At 40.2% G+C, this 25,871-nt stretch overlaps 1 protein-coding gene across 3 annotated transcripts in view; it reads right to left on the reverse strand.

Annotated features, from left to right (window-relative positions):
• Positions 1–392: 392 nt before the first annotated feature.
• arel1 (apoptosis resistant E3 ubiquitin protein ligase 1) overlaps positions 393–25,871 on the reverse strand; it is an 82,481-nt gene continuing 57,002 nt past the window's right edge. For 2 of the 3 annotated variants that reach the window (XM_062042290.1, XM_062042291.1), the window contains exons 16-22: positions 8,398–8,577; positions 8,046–8,171; positions 7,106–7,235; positions 6,945–7,003; positions 6,217–6,306; positions 5,965–6,140; positions 393–3,233 (exon numbers count right to left, since the gene is read on the reverse strand). In XM_062042290.1, the coding sequence (XP_061898274.1) occupies positions 3,131–3,233; positions 5,965–6,140; positions 6,217–6,306; positions 6,945–7,003; positions 7,106–7,235; positions 8,046–8,171; positions 8,398–8,577 (864 nt within the window). In that variant the 3' untranslated portion in view covers positions 393–3,130. The remainder of the gene's footprint in view (positions 3,234–5,964; positions 6,141–6,216; positions 6,307–6,944; positions 7,004–7,105; positions 7,236–8,045; positions 8,172–8,397; positions 8,578–25,871) is intronic. The other variant, XM_062042292.1, reaches the window with a different exon arrangement.

Consider the following 25,871-nt stretch of genomic DNA (forward strand, 5'->3'; position numbering starts at 1 on the left):
ATATTGATTAAAAGTATATATATATCCTATTATATATATATATATATATATATATATATATATATATATATATATATATATATATATATATATATATATATATATATATATACTTTCAATCAATCTTTTATGTCTGTAATAGTAGGACATTAAAAGTATATATATATATATATATATATATATATATATATATATATATATATATATATATATATATATATATATATATATATATATATATATATATATATATATATACTAGGTATATTACTAGTATATACTAGGTATATACTATAGTATATATATATATAGGATATATATATACTTTTAATCAATCTTTTATGTCTGTAATATTAGGACATTTAATATTTTATTCTTATAACATACGTATATATATATATATCTATATATATATATATATATATATATATGCTAGGGCAAAAAATAACTTTTACAAATAAGACGTAATGTTACAAAAAACGGATCCTAAAGTGTAACTGGAGTGACCAATCAAAATTATTTATTAAGTATAATTAGGTTTTAAAGGCCTACTGAAACCCACTACTACCGACCACGCAGTCTGATAGTTTATATATCAATGATGAAATCTTAACATTGCAACACATGCCAATACGGCCGGGTTAACTTATAAAGTGCAATTTTAAATTTCCCGCTAAACTTCCGGTTGAAATGTATGATGACGTATGCGCGTAATGTCAATCGTTGAAACGGGAAGTATGCGGACACATTGAATCCTATACAAAAAACTCTGTTTTCATCTCAAAATTCCACAGTATTCTGGACATCTGTGTTGGTGAATCTTTTGCAATTTGTTTAATGAACAATAAAGACTGCAAAGAAGAAAGTTGTAGGTGGGATCGGTGTATTAGCGGCGGACTACAGCAACACAAACAGGAGGACTGAGAGGTGGATAGCAGACGCGCTAGCCGCCGAACTCACCTTAACTTCCTCCGTCTCCGGGCCGCCGAACGCATCTGTGATCGGGTGAAGTCCTTCGTCGCACCGTCGATCGCTGGAACGCAGGTGAGCAAGGGTGTTGATGAGCAGATGAGGGCTGGCTGGCGTAGGTGGATAGCTAATGTTTTTAGCATAGCTCTGTGAGGTCCGGTTGCTAAGTTAGCTTCAATGGCGTCGTTAGCAACAGCATTGTTAACCTTCGCCAGCCTTGAAAGCATTAAACGTGTAGTTACAGGTCCATCGTTTAATAGTATTGTTGATTTTCTATCTATCCTTTCAGTCAGGGGTTTATTTATTTTGTTTCTATATGCAGTTAAGCATGATGCTATCACGTTAGCTCCGTAGCTAAAGTGTTTCGCCGATGTATTGTCGTGGAGATAAAAGTCACTGTGAATGTCCATTTCGCGTTTTCGACTCTCATTTTCAAGAGGATATAGTATCCGAGGTGGTTTAAAATACAAATCCGTGATCCACAATAGAAAAAGGAGAGAGTGTGGAATCCAATGAGCCAGCTTGTACCTAAGTTACGGTCAGACCGAAAAAAGATATGTCTTGCACTGCATTCTAGTCCTTCACTCTAACGTTCCTCATCCACGAATCTTTCACCCTCGCTCAAATGAATGGGGTAATCGTCGCTTTCTCGGTCCGAATCGCTCTAGCTGCATTGAAAACAATGGGGAAATGTGAGGAGCCTTTCAACTGTTGACGTCACGCTACTTCCGGTACAGGCAAGGCTTTTTTTATCAGCGACCAAAAGTTGCAACTTTATTGTCGATGTTCTCTACTAAATCCTTTCAGCAAAAATATGGCAATATCGCGAAATGATCAAGTATGACACATAGAATGGATCTGCTATCCCAGTTTAAATAAAACAATTTCATTTCAGTAGGCCTTTGAGAGAATTAAATGCTGTATTACAGTATATGAGGGAGATAAAAAAAGCAATTTTAAGACAACATTTTAGGTGTTTTTTTTCTCTTTTTGTCATAAGTTTGACTTGTTGTAATAGTTAACATTATTGTTGAATGCTTTTTCCCCTCTAAATATTCCAAGAATAATGTTGAGCATAATAAACTATTAAATTTGCTTCTAACAACTTTAAGTACAACTAACTAAAATTTAATTTGACTATTTTATTATATTTTCTATTTCAATATCATTACTATATTATATATCTGCTCTATTTTTCAGATATTTAAAATTTAAAAAAGCTGCTGTTTTCGGAAAAAATTTTTTAAACGCTTCATTTTTGCAATATTTTGACATTTGAATATTATTTTCATTACATTTTTTTGTCAAATTAACACATTACTGATTTCAGGTTTATTATAGTACTCGATAGACATCGACCTCGGGTAAAAATTCTTACTTTAATCTGTCAATATTTGGATATTATTCTCAAGACATTAGACTTTATTCTTATCTGAATCATAATATTTTTTTCTTCAAATATCACATGAGGTGGCGACTTGTCCAGGGTGTACCCCACCTACCACCCGAATGCAACTGAGATAGGCTCCAGCACCCCCGCGAACCCGTAAGGGACAAGCGGAAGAAAATGGATGGATCACGAGAGTATAATCAGAATGTTACGGGAGGAAAAACCTCACTTCATTCTCGTAATATATTTTGCATTTTTGCACTAATGCTCCTTGGTGTACGTTAGTATGTACAAGTAATAAAAAGTATATTTACAAACACCAACAGTCCCTGATGGTTTAAGGCCAAAGTGCAGGAGATGCAGCAGCAGCACATGAAGCTGCCGCTGCACTTGAATGTTCCTCAGTTTGTACAAGAATACTGAAGGCCCTTGCTTTATCATCATAAACGTCCACTTACTGCGGTAAAAAGTATATATAAAAAAAAAGTATAAAAGTCAGCTAATGTTGCAGCAAAAACAAAAGAGAACCAAATCGCACCTTTTTCTGCAGTTTGTGGGTTCTTTCTTTTTTAAAAGGGCAGGCCTTATATACATACATGAGTTTGTGTGACTCCAGCGCAGTCATCCGGGGCTCATGTGACACCTTTGCATCCTAACAAGAGTTTAGCAGGAGTGTGGGAGATACGCCACCAGGGTTGTTAGAAGCATTGAGGAAGGTCACTGGTTTGAGTGTGGCTGGCTTCTCCTAATGGTGGTGTACGGCAGCAGCCGTCAGAGCATGCCGAAGCCTTCGCTTCCCTCGCTGATGGCCAATTTCAGCATCTTGTGCAGCTCTTCATAGGAGTCGTACGTGGGGAGGCACAACTGGTTGAAACTAGACAGGAGAGGACCACAGACATTTGACTTAATGCAAACATGAATCATAAACACCCTCACATTTTGGCAACTATTTTATTACAGTATATAGCCCTGCCTATTTGTGATAAAACATTTGCTCGCGGATAAATCCGGGACTTATTTTCTTTGTTTTAAACTGTGTATATATATATATATATATTTTTTTTTTTCTCTTTTTTTTTCTTTCCGTAACTTAAATAGAAAGAGGTTTGATGGTGCTATCTGCAGTTGAAAAAGAGTGCTGCTACATCTCATTGATAACCAATCTTATTTTTACAATAAACCATGGGCTAGTAAAAAAAACTAACTGCAATGTTTTTTAAAGAAAAGTGCAAGTGCAACAGAATGAGTTTCAAGAGTATGAATGATTATTTTGTATGGATGTAACGATATCTAAATATCACGGTACGATATTATCACGGTATTAAGGCCACAGTACCATATTATTGTGATATACAGTCATGGCCAAAAATATTGGCACCCCTGCATTTCTGTCAGATAATGCACCACTTATCCCAGAAAATTGTTGGAATTACAAATGATTTGGTATTCACATGTTTATTTATCTTGTTTGCATTGGACAATTTTTACACAGAACTCCAAAAATGGACTGGACAAAATTATTGGCACCTTTTCAAAATTGTAAGAAATAGTTGTATTCTAAGCATTTGATGCTCCTTTAATTTGTAATTAAACTCACCTGTAGCAAGTAACAGGTGCTGGCAATATAGAAATCACACTTGCAGCCAGTTAAAATGGAGAAACGTTGAGTCAACCTTTATGTTGTGTGTACCACACTGAGCATGGAGAAAAGAAAGAAGAGCAAATAACTCTCAGAAGATTTGAGAACCAAGATTGTGGAAAAGCATGGACAATCTCAGGGCTACAAGTCCATCTCCAGAAAAAGCACACAAAAATGGCTTAAGACAAAGTTCTGAAGTGGCCATCAATGAGTCCAGATCTAAATCCTTTAGAACATCTGTGGAGAGATCTAAAAACAGCAGTTGGGAGAAGGTGCCCTTCAAATCTGAGAGACCTGAAGCAGTTTGCAAAAGAAGAGTGGTCCAAAATTCCAGTAGCAAGATGTAAGAAACTTATTGATGTTATAGGAAGCGATTGATTTCAGTTATTTCTTCCAAAGGGTGTGCTACCAAATATTAAGTTGAGGGTGCCAATAATTTTGTCCAGTCCATTTTTGGAGTTCCGTGTAAAATAATATCAGTGTTGGCGTTTTTTGTTTTGTTTTGTTTTGGGGTGAGGGGGGTTGTGTTGTTCCAATGCAAACAAAATAAATAAACATGTGAATACCAAAGAATTAGTCATTTTAACAATTTTATGGGAGAAGTTGTGCATTATCTGACAGAAATCAGGGGTGTCAATATTTTTGGCCATGACTGTATGTAAAAAACAACTTTTAAATGCCATAGTGGGTATTATGCCATAGTGGGTAAACAAAGGGGTAGGAATGTTTAGGCTAAACACACTTACTGAAATTGGACACAAACTAATGCAAAAATGTTGTAATCATATCTATTACTACAAATAAGTATTTTTAAGTGCAAAGAAATGTGTGGGAACAACCACTGTTTCTCAACTTTTACTTTCTCAGTCCTCTAAGTGGACATTTTTATATCCGTTTGGAAAATGCAATTTTTCAGAAAAGTTTATACACATTTTTACTTTTCATAATGTAAATACCTCACAAAATGACTTTTACCTTTGCTGGCTTCATCTTTTCTGGGTGATGGTATTTTATTATGTATGCAGCAGGTAATTCCTTCGGCACGGTGCGCATTGACCGAGCCTGTTTTGGCTTGGAACACTCCAGATGAACGTGGCGTGCTTTATTACAGAGGTTATGTTTTTGCCAGGGTTGGTTTGTCTGATGTTAGCAACGTAATTCTAACAGTTATTTAGAAAAATACAATTCCTCTTACAGACTAAGAAGTGGAACACACTTCCTGCTTCCTCTCTCTCTCTCTTTTTTACGGCGCTCCATGCCCCCACATTGAGTCCCGCGCTGCACAGAGGATTCTGGGAGATGTAGTTTATTTTCAGACCAGCCAAAGCAAAAGTGCTAGGTAAAACTACACTCACGAAGTTTTCGTTTGATACTGTCACAGCATTATTGCGAATATTTTGAAACTGTAATACGGCGGTATCTACAAAACCGTTACATCCCTATTAATTTGCCTTGGCCGATTAATTGTCCCTTTGTGTGAAACACTGTTGTACAGCACTATAAAGTATACTGTATATTGTGTGGTCAACTGTTACGATAATGGGTGTTATTTTCAGAGTGCAGTATATCTATAATGCTATACATGATATACACTTGTCTAAATCTATCATTCTGCATCAAGTTTGTGTGTACCTGTGTGGCTTGACATGCATGTCCAAAAATTAAAAAAAGTTAAATAATCGAGGAAAATAATTTATATGTAAAAAAAAAAAATTACAAAAAATTGGATGAATTTTGTAATGCCTCCAAAAAAACAAATTTAATGCTTTTTAATGACATTTAAGGCCTTCATTTTTTGCAAAATCTAGTCAACGAGTTTTATTGCTTTTTAATGACCCGCGGAAACCCTGTAGTTAGTAAACATTTTCAATAACACTCACTTTGTCCCTTAATGACAACTACAAATAACACAGCAACTGAAGAAAAACATGTCAAACTGAATCAAACTAGTGTGTTTTCTACTGACCAGGTATGTGCAGTGGGTAAGGTGCTGTGTGTGGGGGCTGCAATTATCTGAAAAGAGGGGCAAAGGGTGTTAAATCCTCCAGGAGGCAGCTGGGAAGAGCCGGTGGTAAACTGCAGGAGGCGAGCCAACTCCTCTTGGGTGAAGCTGGACACCACCGCCCAAAACCACTTCATCACCTGTGTGCGAGAGACCACACCTTAATATTGATGTTCAAGTTGACACTTGACAACAGTGTAGATTTCCTCGGCAAACCTTCTCTCTAAAATGCCACGATCCTCCGACTATCACAGCATGGGTCCTGAAGTCCTGGACATTTATATCGCCTGTGCCACACATCAGCAGCTAAAAATCAAAACACATATTTATCTTTACGATGCATACTCAGCAAGAACAATTGTACCTTTCTACACACAGTACACACCCACAGTACACACAAAGCACAGTACTCTTGGTTGTGAGAGCATTGAATTGCTTGGTATGTCTTTTGCGCCCGCACATGCAAAATATTTATTGCGAGCACTCCATGCAGGTTCTTAATGATAACTGACATGATTCAAAATAAAAACAAAATACAAAGACTCGAAAAAATAAATGGCATTTGTAAGTTTGTATGCATAATAAAGAAATACATTTTATTTAATTAATGTGATTGCTGTTCATGTGCTAAATTAATGACAGCGCCAACCGTGCAAGATATATATATTCAGAAGGAAAGAACTACAAACAAGACTGGAACATGTCAATAAATATTGTGATCTTCACACTGAGTAATTAATTAACATTAATATTTAGAATGACAACAAATAACAGTGGAAATAGTCCAGAAAGTCAAGAGAAATTATTATAATGCTCATATGCAGTGTGACCAGTTTGAATGCAGGCCAGCAGGAGCCAGGAAGAGTGAGGGGAATTGTGCCCAAATGGTCTGGAGTGCGTACGCTTTTAAAGACCAAAAGCACTTCAGGGTGATTTTCACATACCTCCAACTCGTTTTCATCAAATATGGCTAGAAGATTTTCTGGAACCAGTTCGTTCAAACCTGCAATTGATCAGAAAAAACAACACTAATTAAGTTCATATGTCCTTCTGATCTAAGACCAGACGCATGAGGAAAACACAAGCAGGCCAATTTTTTCCATACCTTTCAGGAAGTGTTCCACCTCATCTCTCACCTGACTGGCCAGCCTGTACTGGGCCAGCAGGTTGAGGTAATGCATTTTGTTTTCATTGGTAACAGCAATGTGGGCTCCCCCTGAGATCAACTCCACCACCTGCAGAATACAAAATAATAAGTGTTGGACAGATTACAGTTAAGGCCCATTAACGCAAGCAAAATTATACAGGATTAATTGAGCCCAATATAAAATTAAAATACTTAGAATAAGAGGACCGTCTTTTTTAAGATTCATTTTTGGAAAATTGGTGATTTTACTCTGACCCCTCCTTCTGTGTCAGTGCTGGTATAAGGACAGGAAAGTTGGAAATGTTCCATCTCGAGATGTAACACCAGTAACAGGTGCTCTGCTCTTTTATGTTAAAAAAATAAATAATAATCAGTATAATTTGATTGCTCTGCTATTTTGATCACCATTATCATATTGAGCATAACTTCTAATTTGCCCACATTTAAAATACTTTTTCTAGGGCAGGTTTATGTGTCATGGCTGCGTCTCTCCAAGTCACTTGTGTGTGAGTGATAGGAAGAAAAGCTCTGCCTCTCTTGGGTAGAAGGCTTGGCATGGTTTGCATGTATAAATCTCTAAATGCTGAATATAGGGCGACCATAAAAATACAGTCTTTGATGCATAAAATACATTCAAAATATATATGATCTTACAATAAATACCTATTTGTTGCAAATATATGCAGATACATAATCAAATAACATGCAAAACTGTATACATGATCACAAACTCATGTGACCTCAAATCATGTTACGTCTCAATGCCTAATCTTTTGGAATAACTATGATTTTAGCAGATTACAGTAATATAGTTTCTCTTTTTTTGCTTCAGTGCTTCTATCTCCTGTAAAAAGATGTCATTGACTAAAAAAAGAGCCATGGGGGGATTTAGTGTCACCTTTTCCAGCTGTCCTGACTTGCTGTACTTCTCCTCAGCAAACACAAGGTCCATTTCGCTCACATCATTGTTCAGGATGAAGCACACTTTGGTCTTGTAAAACTCCTGGTCATCCGTCTCAAAGTACTGGAAAGACATGACAGTTTAAATAAACAGTTTGTCTTCCCAGTGGAGATTGGGTCTCTTTTGAAATATCAGAAAAAAGAGCTGGAATATGTGAATATATATATTAACATCCGGGTGTAAATGAGGTTTCTTTGCACAGTGAGGATGTTTGAGTGATGACGCAGACAAGCTGCCAACCAGCATGTAAACAACTAATACAGGTGCAAAGCTTCCTTGTGATGCGTACCTTGTAATTCATCCTTAAGCCAATGATTTGGGCCAAGAAAGAGCGTGTGAAACGAGCTCGGACTAGCTGCTTGTAGGCCCCGCCCAACGCAGACTCGTAGAGGCACTTCCCCACAACGCGCCCCGCAAACTCGTACACCTTCAATCGCAGGTGTTGCGGTCGCTCAGCATTTGGGTGCACCTGAATAAGGTATTGAAAAAGGACAAAAGCACAGAATAGACAACAAGAATACATATTTGATGTACTGTAATAGCAAGTTGTTCAATAGTTCAAAAAGCTTCAATAACAAAGCTTAATGTTTACGAAATCACAGACTGCAATATTTTGCCAACAATAACTATTATACCAAAACAAAGCGATTCTCTTACAACCCCTTGCAAAAAATGTGGAACCACCAGACTTGGAGGATGTTCATCCAGTTGTTTATAGTTTTGTGTCATGTCTGTCAGATGTTTTTTCCCAATAAAATTAAACGTTTCAAATGGCCATCGCTCACTGTTTTTACTTTATCTCAAACTGTCTTATATGGAAACCCCGTTTCCATATGAGTTGGGAAATTGTGTTAGATGTAAATATAAACGGAATACAATGATTTGCAAATCATTTTCAACCCATATTCAGTTGAATATGCTACAAAGACAACATATTTGATGTTCAAACTGATAAACGTTTTTTTTTGCAAATAATCATTAACTTTAAAATGTTATGCCAGCAACACGTGACAAAGAAGTTGGGAAAGGTGGCAATAAATAGTGATAAAGTTGAGGAATGCTCATCAAACACTTATTTGGAACATCCCACAGGTGTGCAGGCTAATTGGGAACAGGTGGGTGCCATGATTGGGTATAAAAACAGCTTCCCAAAAAATGCTCAGTCTTTCACAAGAAAGGATGGGGCGAGGTACACCCCTTTGTCCACAACTGCGCGAGCAAATAGTCAAACAGTTTAAGAACAACATTTCTCAAAGGGCAATTGCAAGAAATTTATGGATTTTAACATCTACGGTCCATAATATCATCAAAAGGTTCAGAGAATCTGGAAAAATCACTCCACGTAAGCGGCATGGCCGGAAACCAGCATTGAATGACCGTGACCTTCATTGAAAAACTGTTCAATAACAGATTAGAGAGTTTCATAAATAAAAATAGAATACTCGAAGAGATCCAATATGGATACAGAGCTAATGTTTCAACTGCAATGGCTTTAATTGAAATTACAGAAGAAATTACTAATGCAATAGATAGTAAAAAATGTGCGGCAGCGGTTTTTATGGATCTAACTAAAGCATTTGACACAATTAATCACAATATTTTAATAAAAAAACTAGAACGATATGGCATCAGAGGGTTAGTCTTAAACTGGATAAGAAGTTATCTAACGAACAGGAAACAATACGTGAAGCTAGGCGAACACACATCTACAACGCTAAATATATCCTGTGGTGTACCTCAGGGATCAATACTAGGACCTAAATTATTCAATCTCTATATAAATGACATTTGTAAAGTTACAAAAGATTTAAAGTTAGTATTATATGCGGATGATACAACAGCGTTTTGTTCAGGAGAGAACACACAGAAGATAATACAAATAATAACAGAAGAAATTAACAAATTAAAAAGATGTTTTGACAAAAACAGATTATCGTTGAATCTCAGTAAAACTAAAATAATGCTATTTGGTAACAGTAGAAGAGAAAGTCAAACACAAATACAAATAGACGGAATAGAAATTGAAAGAGTAAATGAAACTAAATTTCTAGGTATAATGATTGATGATAAATTGAACTGGAAATCTCACGTAAAAAATATACAACATAAAGTAGCGAGAAACACATCAATAATGAATAAAGCAAAACATGTTCTAGACCAAAAATCACTTCATATTCTCTACTGCTCGCTAGTGTTACCATATCTGAGCTACTGTGTAGAAATATGGGGAAATAACTACAAAAGTACTCTTCATTCACTAACGGTGTTACAAAAAAGATCAGTTAGAATAATACATAATGTTGGATATAGAGAACATACAAACCCTTTATTTATTGAATCAAAAATACTGAAATTCCACAACATAGTGAATTTGCAAACAGCTAAAATTATGCACAAAGCAAACTATAACCTGCTACCCAAGAATATACAACAATTCTTCTCAAAAAAGAGGAGAAATATAATCTTAGAGAAAAACGTAATTTAAAACATTTGTATGCACGTACAACACTTAAGACCTTCAGTATATCAGTATGTGGAATTGAATTATGGAATGGATTAAGCAAAGCAATCAAACAATGTACTAATATGATCCACTTCAAGAAACTCTTCAAACTTAAAGTGTTTACAAAGTACAAAGAAGAAGAACCATGACAAACATTCTCAATTTATTTCATCCATCCATTCATTCATTCTTAAAGTAATCTTACTTATCTCATCATATGAAATATGACTTACTTCACCAATTATTATTATTAAATTATTACTATTATTTATTTATTTATTTTTATTGTGATTACTTATGGAGTTTATTGTGAATAAATTGTGAACAGGAAGTGAACAAAAAGTTTAGCAACTGTTATGTAAAGAAAAGGGGTAGGATTAAATAAGCTCTGCTTCTTCCTACTCCTTTTCGAACATGTTGAAAAGAGAAACTGGAAATTGTGATGTATCATGTTGTATGCTTGCATGTTCGAAACAAACTCAAACTCAAACCTTCGATCCCTCAGACGGCACTGTATCAAAAACCGACATCAATCTCTAAAGGATATCACCACATGGGCTCAGGAACATTTCAGAAAACCACTGTCACTAAATACAGTTCGTCGCTACATCTGTAAGTGCAAGTTAAAGCTCTACTATGCAAAGCGAAAGCCATTTATCAACAACATCCAGAAACGCCGCAGGCTTCTCTGGGCCCGAGATCACCTAAGATGGACTGATGCAAAGTGGAAAAACGTTCTGTGGTCTGACGAGTCCACATTTCAAATTGTTTTTGGAAATATTCGACATCGTGTCATCCAAACCAAAGGGGAAGCGAACCATCCAGACTGTTATCGACGCAAAGTTTAAAAGCCAGCATCTGTGATGGTATGGGGTGCATTAGTGCCCAAGGCATGGGTAACTTACACATCTGTGAAGGCACCATTAATGCTGAAAGGTATACAGGTTTTGGAACAACATATCTAAGCGCCGTCTTTTTCATGGACGCCCCTGCTTATTTCAGCAAGACAATGCCAAGCCACATTCAGCACGTGTTACAACAGCGTGGCTTCGTAAAAAAAAAGAGTGCGGGTACTTTCCTGGCCCGCCTGCAGTCCAGACCTGTCTCCCATCAAAAAAATGTGTGGCGCATTATGAAGCGTAAAATACGACAGCGGAGACCTCGGACTGTTGAACGACTGAAGCTCTACATAAAACAAGAATGGGAAAGAATTCCACTTTCAAAGCTTCAACAATTAGTTTCCTCAGTTCCCAATCGTTTATTGAGTGTTGTTAAAAGAATAGGTGATGTAACACAGTGGTGAATATGCCCTTCCCCAACTACTTTGGCACGTGTTGCAGCCATGAAATTCTAAGTTAATTATTATTTGCAAAAAAAAAAAACAAAGTTTAAATATCTTGTCTTTGTAGTGCATTCAATTGAATATGGGTTGAAAAGTATTTGCAAATCATTGTATTCCGTTTATATTTACATCTAACACAATTTCCCAACTCATATGGAAACGGGGCTAGTATGTATATTGCTTCTTTTTTAGCTGTTTTCTTACATCTTAAAGTCTCTTGTTTTTTTCTTCTGTTTTGTTCATGTTAAGCATCTTTGTACTGAAAAGCGCTATGTAAATGTTATGGAATATTATTATTACGGATATTATTTCTTCAAGAAAATAAATTGTGGTGGTCAAAAACTATTTAGTTTTTAGATCAAGCAGATTGGAAAAAGTACCTTTCTGAATCACCCTGTAAATTCTAATTTCCAAAGTTAACAACTGCATCAGAATAAATATGCTCATTAGTCAGCAGTTGAAAAGGAGTGTTCACACCTTGGAGAACTGTTGCACAAGGTTTGTTTGTTTGTATTTGTTTATTTGATGGACAATGTGCAGTTATATTAAAAAGATGGCTGCACCAGATTTAGCACCATGGTAATTTCCATTTGTAGTCCTTTTATGGCACATTTAACATCCACAATTAAAATTACAAAGGATTAAAAATACATAACAAAATTGAAATTACATAATGAAAAGCAATTTAAAATACAAGTGCAATACATAGAGAAAGTGAGAGTTACAAATCAGTGGGCAGTCAAGTTACAGTATTTTAGCAGCATAAATTTAAAGTGCAGAAGTATGTAAAGTGCAACAGTTTTTATTAAAAACACACATAACACCATACAATGCAGTAGCCATTAGATGGTGCCCACAAGTCCTCCAATGGCTATATACCCCATTAGTACTGCATACATAAACAAGATGGTGATATTACACGATTAGACTGGTACTCTGGTGGCCATCAGACTGCACCTGCTAGGGTATCATCTGATGGTCAAATACCCGCCTGGTAGTGTTAATGTGAGCAGGACTGGTGGTCTGAAAGCCAGTCTTTGACTGCCTGTGAGAGGCTGTGAAAACATGAGTTGTTTTTTAGATTGTCTGAGAGCCCATTCTATTCTTTGATGGCTTTGTAGGAAAAGGCTGATTGGAGAAGGCAGACTTTCTTTTTGGAACATTACAGTCACTCCTAGACACAGAACTTAACACTCTGCTTGTTAGTTGAGAGCGTAGCTGTACATACAGACCCTTTCCAAAAAATTTGAATATCATGGAAAAGTGCACTTATTTCCATAATTCCATTCAAAATGTTAAATTTACATAGATTATAGATTCAGGGCCCACAACTTAAACAATTTCAAGTATTTAGTTGTTTATTTGTACATAATTTGGGCCGAGAGCTCACAAAACCCACGGAAACCGGATTTCAAAAAAATTTAATACTGTAGAGACATCAGCCCAAATTTTACAGGGCATGAATGTTTTAAACTGAGTGTCACACACTACTCATCTACTAAACTCAAAGCACCTGCAGAGGTTGTCATTAAATTGCTTCACTTTGCTTCAATTGTCTCAGTTAGGATCAATATGGGGAAGACTGCAGGATGTAAGCCACAAAAGTTAATAGCTAAGAAGGCTGGCTGTTCACAGAGTGCTGTGTCTACAGCATATCAATGGATAGTCTAGTGCAGGGGTGCTCATTACGTCGATCGCGATCTACCGGTCGATCCCGGAGGGTGTGTCAGTCGATCCCCAGCCAGGCATTAAAAAAATAGTCCTAAAAATGAGCGATCATAAATCTTCACTATGACGTCACTTTCGTCACTTGATTGATATTCACGGCACCCGAGGGTCTTCTGAGATGACGCTGGCTGCTGCCAGATCATTATTAAGAAAAAGTTACCGACAGGAAGGCGAGAAACACTTTTTATTTCAACAGACTCCGGCGCCGTACCTGTCGTCAAAACTCCAAAGACCGACTGCACAGTTCCTGCCTTCACAATAAAAGCTCTGCTCTGCCTGCGCTATCAAAATAAGAGTCTCAGAAAGCTGCCGTGCACAAGCTAGCAAGCTACGGAGTGTTGCACCTTTCCTGTTTCCTGCTCCCCGACCGTAGTCGAAGAGCGCAGGGGAGACACTTCTCCAGGGCCGATGTATGCTCGGGGCAACACCCTTCACTTTACCCGGCAGTGGGTCTCCACGGCGGACGACTTTAGGGTGAATGATGAGTCCGGCGATTAGTTGCAAATCTTGCTTTATTGATTGCTTGCACACAGCCAATCCAACACAAAACAAACTAGTCCCCGCCAGCACTCACGCTACCGCTCGCTCTCTTCTCTCACCCACCCACTCACTGGCGTCACTCACCTCACATGCTGTCACCTATTAAAGGGCCACACACACACATACGCTACTCTCATAACAGGAGTTTTCCGCCAATGTATTTCTTGTAAAGTGTATACAAAGGAGTACGGAAGCTGGACAAATAAGATGCCAAAAACCAACCACTTTCATGTGGTATTGGACAGAAAGTAGGACTTTTTTTCTCCTCCATTTGAACGGACATTATCAGCACCACTGTCTGATTCCTATCAATGCAAGTCATCAGAATCAGGTAATACACCAACTTATATTCTTGTCTTCATGAAAGAAAGGAATCTCTATGTGTTAAACATGCTTGTATTATCATCAAACACCTTTAACTTGTTAACAATATTAACTATATGTGTTAAACATGCTTGTATTATCTTCAAACACCTTTAACTTGTTAACAATATTAACTATGTGTTAAACATGCTTGTATTATCTTTAAACACCTTTAACTTGTTAACAATATTAACTATATGTGTTAAACATGCTTGCATTATCTTTAAACACCTTTAACTTGTTAACAATATTAACTACCGTATTTCCTTGAATTGGCGCCGGGAATATGGTATTCGCATGCCTCGAATTACAGCCGGGTCAAACTCGTTTCGCAAAATAATTAGCGCATGCTTGGCACTTCCGCCGGGTCAAATATGAGTCATTAAATGACTCCCGCCTCCTGGTGGTAGAGGGCGCTAGTGATCGTTCTTGCGACTGCTGGTACTGCAGAAGACCCGTGCAGCAGAAGAAGACAACCGGCAGCAAGAGTGCGCAGCCATTGTTTGCTTGGACTTTTACCACGGAGGATTACATATCTAAAATAAAACAGTTTTCTAAACTGGACTTTCAAACGAAGCAGGAGGTAATACTTAAAAGGAAGATCTCCATCGAGACAGAGAGACTTTTAAAACTGAAGAAAGATAAGGAAGACTTCTATATCGATGCTTTTCTTCAAAAGGAGCTGGCATGGACTCATTTATACCTAAAGGTAAGACAATAATAGTTTTTTTTAATTAAATGTGCTTTTCATGATAAGGTAAGCGCCGGAGTGAGAAGAGGTTTTAAAATAATTAGCGCATGCTTGGCCATCCCGCAGGCTTCTGGTAAGCGCCGGAGTGACAGGAGGTTTTAAATTAATTAGCGCCCCTGCGGCTATTCAAGGAAATACGGTATATGTATTAAACATTCTTGCATTATCATTAAACACCTTTAATTTATTAACAATATTAACTATATGTGTTAAACATGCTTGCATTATTATTAAACACCTTTAACTTGTTAACAAAAACCTATATTTCATAAATAAGTAAATATAAATTATATATATGAATGAGGCAGATCCCCGCGACTTGATCAATTGAAAAGTAGCTCGCCTGCAGAAAAAGTCTAGTGGAAGGGCAAAATGTGGCAGGGGAGGATGCACCAGCAGAAGAGCTGACCGTTGGCTCCTGCGGATTATCAAACAGAGAAGATTCATGAATCTGGTAGAGAAGTAAATGGTGATTTCTTCATTGTATTAAAATTGTTTGAAATCCTGTTTTTGTGGGTTTTATGAGCTGAAAGCCCAAATTATGTACAAATAAACAACTACAGACTTGAAATCATTTAAGTTGTGGGCCTTGAATCTATAATCTATGGAAGTTTAACCTTTTGAATTGAATTATGGAAATAAATACACTTTTCTAGGATATTCACATTTTTTAGAAAGGGTCTGTATATTTTTTTCGGGAGGAGCAGCATCATTTAGGCTCGTACGTACCAGGCGGATATTAGAGTACCTGATCAAGTTTTCAAAGCTAAGTATACTGTATTTTTCAAGTATGTTACAATGGATTTTCCGTGTTTGATTACGTAATGATCTGAGAGAATTTAAAACGGTCTGTTTGGCTTGAGACCATTATGACATACAGTTATGTATGTGATATCATTGCATTGAAAAACGATTTTGCTGCTTCCAATGATAAAAACCTCCTGATGTGCTGGAAGTTATGTTATATTTCAGAGCATGACATTCTTTTTTGACAGGATTTTTAAAATTTAGTGTAGGATCATCCAGTATCACACCTAGGTATTTAACTTCCCCAACATTATTGATCATGTAACTATTCACATAGACACTTTGATTTGGTTTGTTTGAAAAATACATTGTCACAGTTTTATCTGTGTTCAGGGTAGGCAGGACTCGTTCAGCCACTCTGTTGCTTTGGTCATTGTCTCGGATAGCTTGGCTGCAACCAGATTTGCATCGGAACCATGAGTAAAGAAAACTGTGTCGTCAGCATATATTAGGATCTCCACATCCTCACAGATGGAAGGTAGGTCATTGATGTACAAACTGAAGAGCAGTGGCTCCAGAATAGACCCTTGAGGTACCCCTGTGGTACAGGAACTGTGCGGCAAAGTTTTGTCATTTATTCTTAGAGCACTACAACCCTCCTCAGTCCTGGCGACAAAGCAAATTATTATTAACACTTGTTTTTATTTCAGTGTCTGAAAGCGCCATGTCCCGCCTCAGGATAAACGATATGTAGGCTTTTTCTCTATTTTGGTTTCTATAACGCGTCTAAAGAGTTTGCTTGAGACCAGTGTTAGATTATGGTCGGATAAACCGGTTATTAAATTATAAGTTTTGTTAACACGATCTGATTTATTTGTAAATAACAAGTCCAGCAGGGGTTTAGCGGAGCTAGTTATTCTGGTGGGATCCTTTATCATTTGGGTTAGGTTAAACTGTTCGGCTAAATGCTTTAGCTTATTGGAACGTGCTTAATCAAACCAATTTAGGTTAAAATCATCCATCAAAATAGTTTCCTTGTTACTGCAGGCTTTAAGTACATCTTTCAACATGTCATAAAATACGTCCTTCTCATTAGGTGGCCTATATAAAACAACATTAAAATAAATTTCAGGAGATAGGCAAATTGTTACTCCTCCACATTCCAAACTATTCTGGGGAAGAGTGGCTGCTGTTGTCAGGAGCTCTGTGCTCTTGTGTCATCCTTTTGTGTTCCCCTCTTGTTTTCATGTGTTATTATATCTATATATGTATATATATATATGTATATATATATATATATATATATATATATATATATATATATATATATATATATATATATATATACATATATATATATATGTATATATATATATATATATATATGTATATATATATATATATATATATATATATATATATATATATATATATATATATATATATATATGTATATATATATATTAATTTTTTTGCCTTTTGGTTCGGGACCCTTTGGGACTGTGTGACAAGGGGTGGCACTTTCGTGACTTCTGCTGTGCTTTTTTGTGGACTCTGGATCTGCCTCCCGGGAGCCTTTTGGCCATGGAGACCAGCTGCTGGGTCTCTGCCACACCAGAGTCCATTTGGAGAGACTGGAGGAGATGCGGATGAAGAGACAGGGCTGCGGAGCTAGCGCTGAGCGCCGGGACGGACAAGCTTCACAGTGTCTTGGCTGAATGAGCAGGTATCAGACACCTCAGTCTTCATAGACCAGGGGTGGGCAATTAATTTTTACCGGGGGCTGCATGAGCAACCCGAGCACTGCTGGAGGGCCACACCGACAATATTTCAATTAAATTTTGCTCAAATTATTTTTGATATACCGTAAGATAAATAATAATAATAATATTTTCATTTAACCTAACTTATCTTTATACAAAAGCAGATGGCTTTTGATGGTTTCCTGATGTAATGCAAAAATGTAATTTTCTGTCACTTTATCCTGCATCCTCTGTTATGAACGTAGCACGCCTGTAAGGTGATTGGCGAAGAAGGAGGAAGAGTTGCTGTTGCGGAAATGAGGAGTGAGGATAGAATTGTGGAAAGAACAAGATAAGTTGAGCTGTGTTAGTATAGGTTGCTCAATAAACGTTTAAAAAGAGCGTCAGACTTGGTGTGCACTTCTTCTGGACGCTACAATTGGTGTCAGAAGTGGGATGAAATGCCTCCCAGTTCGCCTTGCCATCAAAACTGGGAGTCTTCATTGAGGGCGGAATTCCCCCATGCCAAGCAGCGTGCGCTGCACCTGTAGACGCTGCCTCTCTCCTTCCTCCCTCTCTCTCTCTCTCTCTTTGCGACGAGCTCCTCACGTCCGGGATTCACACAGACATCTGCAGTCGCTGTTGGCACCTTAAAGGCCTACTGAAATGATTTTTTTTAATTTAAACGGGGATAGCAGATCTATTCTATGTGTCATACTTGATCATTTCGCGATATTGCCATATTTTTGCTGAAAGGATTTAGTATAGAACAACGACGATAAAGATTGCAACTTTTGGTATCTGATAAAAAAAAAGGCTTGCACCTACCGGAAGTAGCGTGACGTAGTCAGTTGAACATATACGCAAAGTTCCCTATTGTTTACAATGATGGCCGCATGAAGTGAGAGAGATTCGGACCGAGAAAGCGACAATTTCCCCATTAATTTGAGCGAGGATGAAAGATTTGTGGATGAGTAAAGTGCAAGTGAAGGACTAGTGGGGAGTTGAAGCTATTCAGATAGGGAAGATGCTGTGAGAGCCGGGGGTGACCTGATATTCAGCTGGGAATGACTACAACAGTAAATAAACACAAGACATATATATACTCTATTAGCCACAACACAACCAGGCTTATATTTAATATGCCACAAATTAATCCTGCATAAAAACACCTGCGTGTTTGTTATGCTAGCTCCTAGCTCCTCTGCTAGCTCCTAGCTCCATAGAACACGCCAATACAATTCAAACACCTGATCAACACACACAATCACTCAGCCCAAAAGACCGTTTACCTAACCCAAGGTTCATAAAGCTTATATATTTTTAAAAAGTTACGTACGTGACGCGCACATACGGTCAAGTTATCGAATGTTTAGCAGCCAAGGCTGCATACTCACGGTACCTGATATTCAGCTGGGAATGACTACAACAGTAAATAAACACAAGACATATATATACTCTATTAGCCACAACACAACCAGGCTTATATTTAATATGCCACAAATTAATCCTGCATGATAACACCTGCGTGTTTGTTATGCTAGCTCCTAGCTCCTCTGCTAGCTCCTAGCTCCATAGAACACGCCAATACAATTCAAACACCTGATCAACACACACAATCACTCAGCCCAAAAGACCGTTCACCTAACCCAAGGTTCATAAAGCTTATATATTTTTAAAAAGTTACTTACGTGACGCGCACGTACGGTACGGTACGTGTTATGCTAGCTCCTCTGCTAGCTCCTAGCTCCATAGAACACGCCAATACAATTCAAACACATGATCAACACACACAATCACTCAGCCCAAAAGACCGTTCACCTAACCCAAGGTTCATAAAGCTTATATATTTTAAAAAAGTTACGTACATACGCAAAAAAAAGCCAAAGCTGCATACTCACAGTAGCACGTCTGCGTCTTTGTCATCCAAATCAAAGTAATCCTGGTAAGAGTCTGTGTTGTCCCAGTTCTCTACAGGCGTCTGTGTATCCAAGTCAAATGTCCTCCTGGTTAGAGTCTCTGTTATCCGAGTTCTTCCATCTTGACTGCATCTTTCGGGAATGTAAACAAAGAAGCGCCGGCTGTGTACTGTTGTGGCTGACTACGTTCGAAAAATACGTCCATTTCGCACCGACAACTTTCTTCTTTGCTTGCTCAGCTTCCTTCTTCATAATGCAATGAACATGATTGAAACAGATTCACGAACACAGATGTCCAGAATACTGTGGAATTATGAAATGAAAACAGAGCTTTTTCGTATTGGCTTCAATGTGGAAGGCATACCCGTGTTCGCCGGGCTACGTCACACGCATACGTCATCCTCAGAGGCGTTTCGAACCGGAAGTTTAGCGGCAAATTTAAAATGTCAATTTATAAGTTAACCCGGCCGTATTGGCATGTGTTATATGGTTAAGATTTCATCATTGATATATAAACTATCAGACTGCGTGGTCGGTAGTAGTGGGTTTCAGTAGGCCTTTAAAGGGAAACTTCGGTTTTTTTCAACCTGGGCCCTGTTTTCATAATTTTTTCTGTATATGTGAGTGCTGGATAAAACATTTTTTGAGGTCGCGCCAGTATTGAGCAGGGCAGGCAGCCTCCAGCCCAGCTAACGCTCGTACACAGGGCAAATGGCTCTCGTCAAAATTCGGCCTATAAACATGCATTTTTTTCACACTGACAGGCTCAGATAGTTACAATGAGTGTCCGACAACATACTAGAAAGGAGAAATTAACGTATGTCTCTACCTTTAGCTGGAGATCGCTGTATGTTGTGAGCTGTGTCCAAATCTCACCACGCTACAAATCTCGTTCCGAAATCTCGCGATAACTCGCGACAAATCAAATCGTCCACATCAGGCAAAAATTCAGCCATGACAGACAAACAAACAAACTTTTCTATAAAACTAAAATAACAGTCTTCGGTAATCCAACAGAAAATCACTTCAGTCATCTCTCTTCACCTCAGTCAGGTAACTGTTTTTCCACCGGTGTTTTGTCGCGAGTTATCGCGAGATTTCGGAACGAGATTTGTAGCGTGGTGAGATTTGGACACAGCTCACAACATACAGCGATCTCCAGCTAAAGGTAGAGACATACGTTAATTTCTCCTTTCTAGTATGTTGTCGGACACTCATTGTAACTATCTGAGCCTGTCAGTGTGAAAAAAATGCATGTTTATAGGCCGAATTTTGACGAGAGCCATTTGCCCTGTGTACGAGCGTTAGCTGGGCTGGAGGCTGCCTGCCCTGCTCAATACTGGCGCGACCTCAAAAAATGTTTTATCCAGCACTCACATATACAGAAAAAATTATGAAAACAGGGCCCAGGTTGAAAAAAACCGAAGTTTCCCTTTAAGTGTCCTTCCCCTCCCGTTCAATCTTGACAAAGTCGCCAGGAAACATCGTGGCACGTACCTCCCGATGACGTAGCAGGCTGAGCACACAAGCAGCGCAGTATGCTCACACAAGCAGCGGCAGTATGCGCAAAGTTTTACTTCTGACACCAATTGTAGCGTCCAGAAGAAGTGCACACCAAGTCTGACACTGTTTTTAAACTTTTATTGAGCAACCTATACTAACACAGCTCAACTTATCTCGTTCCTTCCACACGCACGTCTATCCTCACTCTTCATTTCCGCAACTCAAGAACACAACATCAACTTCAGCAGGTCGTTACACTATATTCTTTAAACACAGCAACATGTGTACCACAAATTAAGCACACGGCTTTACCTTTAATTTCTGTTAAGAAATACTTGGCAGTCCATGTCTTGTTGGAAACACGTCATTCGTCATCAACTTTTCATTTTTTAGCGTCTTTTTTTAGGTGCATCACTTGTCGCTGTGCACCTTCACTCACAGGTTACACCCGGACATACGTCCATAAATAACACTTTTCAAAATAAAAGCAGCACAGTTGTATGGCACGCACGACATAGATGTTTTTTTTTAATTTATTTTGTAATTTGTGATTGCCGCTGTTCACAATCACTCACAATCGCGCACGAGCATATGTCCACACGGAAGTAATACAAATAACGCTTTTCAAAACAAAAGCAGCACCGTTGTATTGCACACTCGAGATAGATACTTTTTAAAATGTATTTTGTAATTTATGATTGGCCTCACGCGGGCCGGACAGGGACGCACAAAGGGCCGGATGTGGCCCGCGGGCCGCAGAATGCCCAGGTCTGCCTTAGACGCATCCTCGCTCATCCATGCGGACTGGACACTGGCCGAGTTAGTGGGCGGCCGAGAGTAGAGAGCTCTCTTGGTTGCTTTGTTGGGTCTGCTCCTGTCTCTGGCCATGCTCCCTCCACCCCAGCAGACGATGGCATGGAACACCGCAGAGGCCACCACAGTGTATATGTTTCTTTTACTTTTTATTCATAACTGTATGTAGAAGTGGCTGTTTGTATCAGCTCAGCTCTTTTAATGTCTTTAATGTCCTTTGTTTTCTTTGATGTTTCCCTCTTACACACATGTAAGAGGGATGTGTGCTATGGCTATGAGTTGTTTTATCCCTTGGCCTCAGTCTGGACCCCCTCTCTCCAAGGGCCCAGGCTTAGACCGATTTAATTTTTTCTCACCCCCCCCCCCCCCCATTGTTTACCTGTATCTCACCTTTTTTGTAAGGGGTTCCGGAAGTTGAGAGACCCGTCAGCGATCCTGTTCTGTCTCCCTGTAATGTTTGTCTGATCTTGAATGGGATTGTGCTGAACATTTTAATTTCCCCTCAGGGATTAATAAAGTATTTCTGATTCTGATTCTGATTGATCTGCTTGCATTGGATTTTCTTTTTAACATGTATTAACACACCACCTCCTTTTTATTAGGTTGGTCTTTTTTAAAAACAACTGCTGGGTTATTTTTGCTCTGAAAGTCCTAAATAATCGAGATTTTAATTGTGCAATAGTTTTTCCAGTTGTTCTGTTAGATAGAAGGCTTCGGATATTGATGTGTACACCAAAAATCCCCTTTGGTTTAGCAAAAGAGTCCCAGATCATTTTTGCATGATTGTTAGTAGCAGCTTATGTTACGGCGCGTGCACAGTCAGCTGCTCTTTCGTCAGCATGCGCCGCAGGACACGCCCATACACGCTCTGCTTCTGCTGCAATGCACCGGCACAGCTGTGCGCAATCATCAATCGACACACCTGCTGCTGATGACACCACTCCCCATAAAAGCCAGCGTGTCCAGAGACCCAACGCTGGAACGTAGTCTCTCCTTGCAGTAAGCTTTCGTCTCTGGCTCCTCACCTTGTTTGCCAGCTCTAAGTGTCCTTCCGCCCTTGTGCTCATTTGTCCTTGTCGCTTCCCTTGTTTCCCCAGAATTCCCTCCGTCGCCTTGGAAGTGAGCTGTGCGCCTCACTTCCCTGGACCCCTCTGGATTCTGACTGCCTCCCTCGATCCTCGACCCCCACTTTGGACTCTGACCTCTTGACGCTTCTCTCAGCCCCACGGACCCCTGCTTGTATCACGGATTTTCCTACCTGCCTTGCCCTACTGGACTTGTCGCCTTCTCATTCAACACGCACTTACAACAACCACTGGTAAATATTCATTGTAACGCTTCACATAGTCCTGCAAACATACACAGTAGCATACACACTCCACCGCATTATCAAGCTCAATAAAGCTGTTGAGCTTTACCCCTGTTGCTGTGTCGTCTCCTTCCCCGCCGAACATAACAGTACGTTCCAGCCATGTCGGAACCAGACGGCACAAGCAGACCCAAGTCCGCGTCCCTTTCCCTACCCCCCACGGCTCTGGACCTCTCGTCAATGCACGCTGTGCTCCAGGAACACCAGTCTCGTTTTTCGAACCTGGAGAACAAGCTTGATGTCGCCTTCGCTAGCCTGCTGGCTAGACTGGACAACCTTAGTCCAAACCTTGCTCCTCCGCCTGTGCCGAGTTCCAGTGCGCCGGCAGCCACCACCGCCTGGAGCCCCTCCTACGCCCGGGAACCCAAGATATCAGTCTCTTTGAGGGGGACTTTGAACTTTGTCTGGGTTTTTTGGTTCAGTGTGAACTCATTTTTAAGCACCAACCATCTCGCCATGCTTCTGACGGAGCTAAGATTGCATTCATGTTTTCGCTGCTCTCTGGACAGGCCCTCAAGTGGGCCACCGCAGCAGTAGACAAGACTTTGGGGCTGAGCACCAACTATGCTGCTTTTCGAGCGGAGTTCCGGCTGTGTTCGATCACCCCGTGGACGGGGGGATGCTGCTTCACGACTGCACTCCATCCGACAGGGTTCCCGCTCGGTTGCGGCCTACACCCTCGAGTTCCGCACTCTGGCGGCCGACAGCGAGTGGGGAGACAAGGCGCTCCAGAGTGCATTCAGGAGAGGACTGAGCGACGAAATCAAGGATGGTTTGCTGAGGGACCGACCTACCTCGTGTCGAGCCCTCATCGACCTGGCTCTCTTATTTGACCAAAGACTCAGTGAACGAGCAGCAGAGAGAGCGCAGGCTTTCCAGCTAGCTCACCTCCGAAACGCAAGTTTCGACTTGCCGACCACGCCTCTGTGTTTCGGCCTACACCTCCGTTCATGCCGGCCTGTGGAACCCATGCAGCTGGGCAGGTCACGCCTGGAGGCGGCATAGAGGGATAGGAGATTCAGGCAGCGTCCCTGCCTCTACTGCGGAATGGCTGGTCACCCAATCCGGAGCTGCCCGACAAGGCCAAAAGACCAGGCTCGCCAGCAAGGGGGTTCCTGGTGAGCCACACAACTGTTCCCCAAATCAAGAGAGACCCGGGCATTCTCTTTCCTGCATCCCTGTCATGGAGCTCTAGGACTCTGACCGTGGGGGCCTACCTGGATTCCGGACCAGACGAAAGCTTTATTGATCACAAGTTTGCTCGCCAAGCAGGAATAACCCTCATTCCACTGGAGACTTTCCTGCCGGCACAAGCTCTGGACGGACATCCCCTCGGGCCCATCAAGCACCGCACCGAACCCCTATCTCTGACCCTCTTGGGGTATCACACCGAGACCATCAGCCTCTGGGTGCTCGACGCTCCTGTCGCCCCGCTTGTCCTCGGGCGATCTTGGCTACGACAGCACGACCCTCATATATCCTGGTCCACGGGCAAGGTCCTCGCATGGAACACCGCCTGCCACGCTAACTGCCTAAAGTCAGCAGTTCCCCCAGCCTGCAGGGTCAAGCCCAACTCACCTCCAACTGATCTCTCCTGTGTTCCCGCTGCTTATCATGACCTTTCAGCAGTATTTGACAAGGTACGTGCGCTGTCTCTTCCCCAGCATAGACCTTATGACTGCGCCATCAACCTGATTCCGAACGCTGTCCTTCCCTCCAGCAGACTTTACAATCTGTCTCTCCCGGAGAAAAAGGCCATGAAGGACTACATCACAGAATCCCTCGCCTCGGGTATCATCACCCCCTCCAAGTGCCCGGTGGCAGCAAGGCTTCTTCTTCATGGGAAAGAAGGACGGTTCCTTGAGGCCTTGCATTGACTACAGACAATTAAACTGCATTACTATCAAGAACAAATATCCCCTACATCTGCTGAGCTCCTCTTTTGAGCCCCTCACTCCTGCCACTATTTTCACCAAGCTTGATCTCCGAAATGCCGAACACTTGGTGCGAATCAAAGAGGGTGATGAATGGAAGACGGCCTTCAACACCCATCTCGGACACTCCGAGTACAGGGTGATGCAATTCGGCCTTACTAACGTAACGGCTGTTTTCCAGGCCCTCGTCAATGACGTTTTACGGGACATGTTGGACCATTTCGTTGTCGTGTACCTTGATGACATTTTGATTTTTTCCCAGAACCTCCAACGACATGTCCGCCTGGTCGTCCAACGCCTGCTGGAGAACCGGTTGTTCGTCAAAGCAGAAAAGTGTGAGTTCCATGCACCTTCAGTGGGATTCTTGGGCTTTGTTGTTGAGAAGGGCCACATAAGAGCGGACCCTAAGAAGATCGAGGCGGTACTGGAGTGGCCCCAACCCACTACCCGTACGGAACTAAGACGGTTCCTGGGATTTGCCGGATTTTACCGACGTTTCATCAGGGATT

Source organism: Entelurus aequoreus, linkage group LG03 (assembly GCF_033978785.1).
Source record: "Entelurus aequoreus isolate RoL-2023_Sb linkage group LG03, RoL_Eaeq_v1.1, whole genome shotgun sequence".
Classification (NCBI taxonomy): domain Eukaryota; kingdom Metazoa; phylum Chordata; class Actinopteri; order Syngnathiformes; family Syngnathidae; genus Entelurus; species Entelurus aequoreus.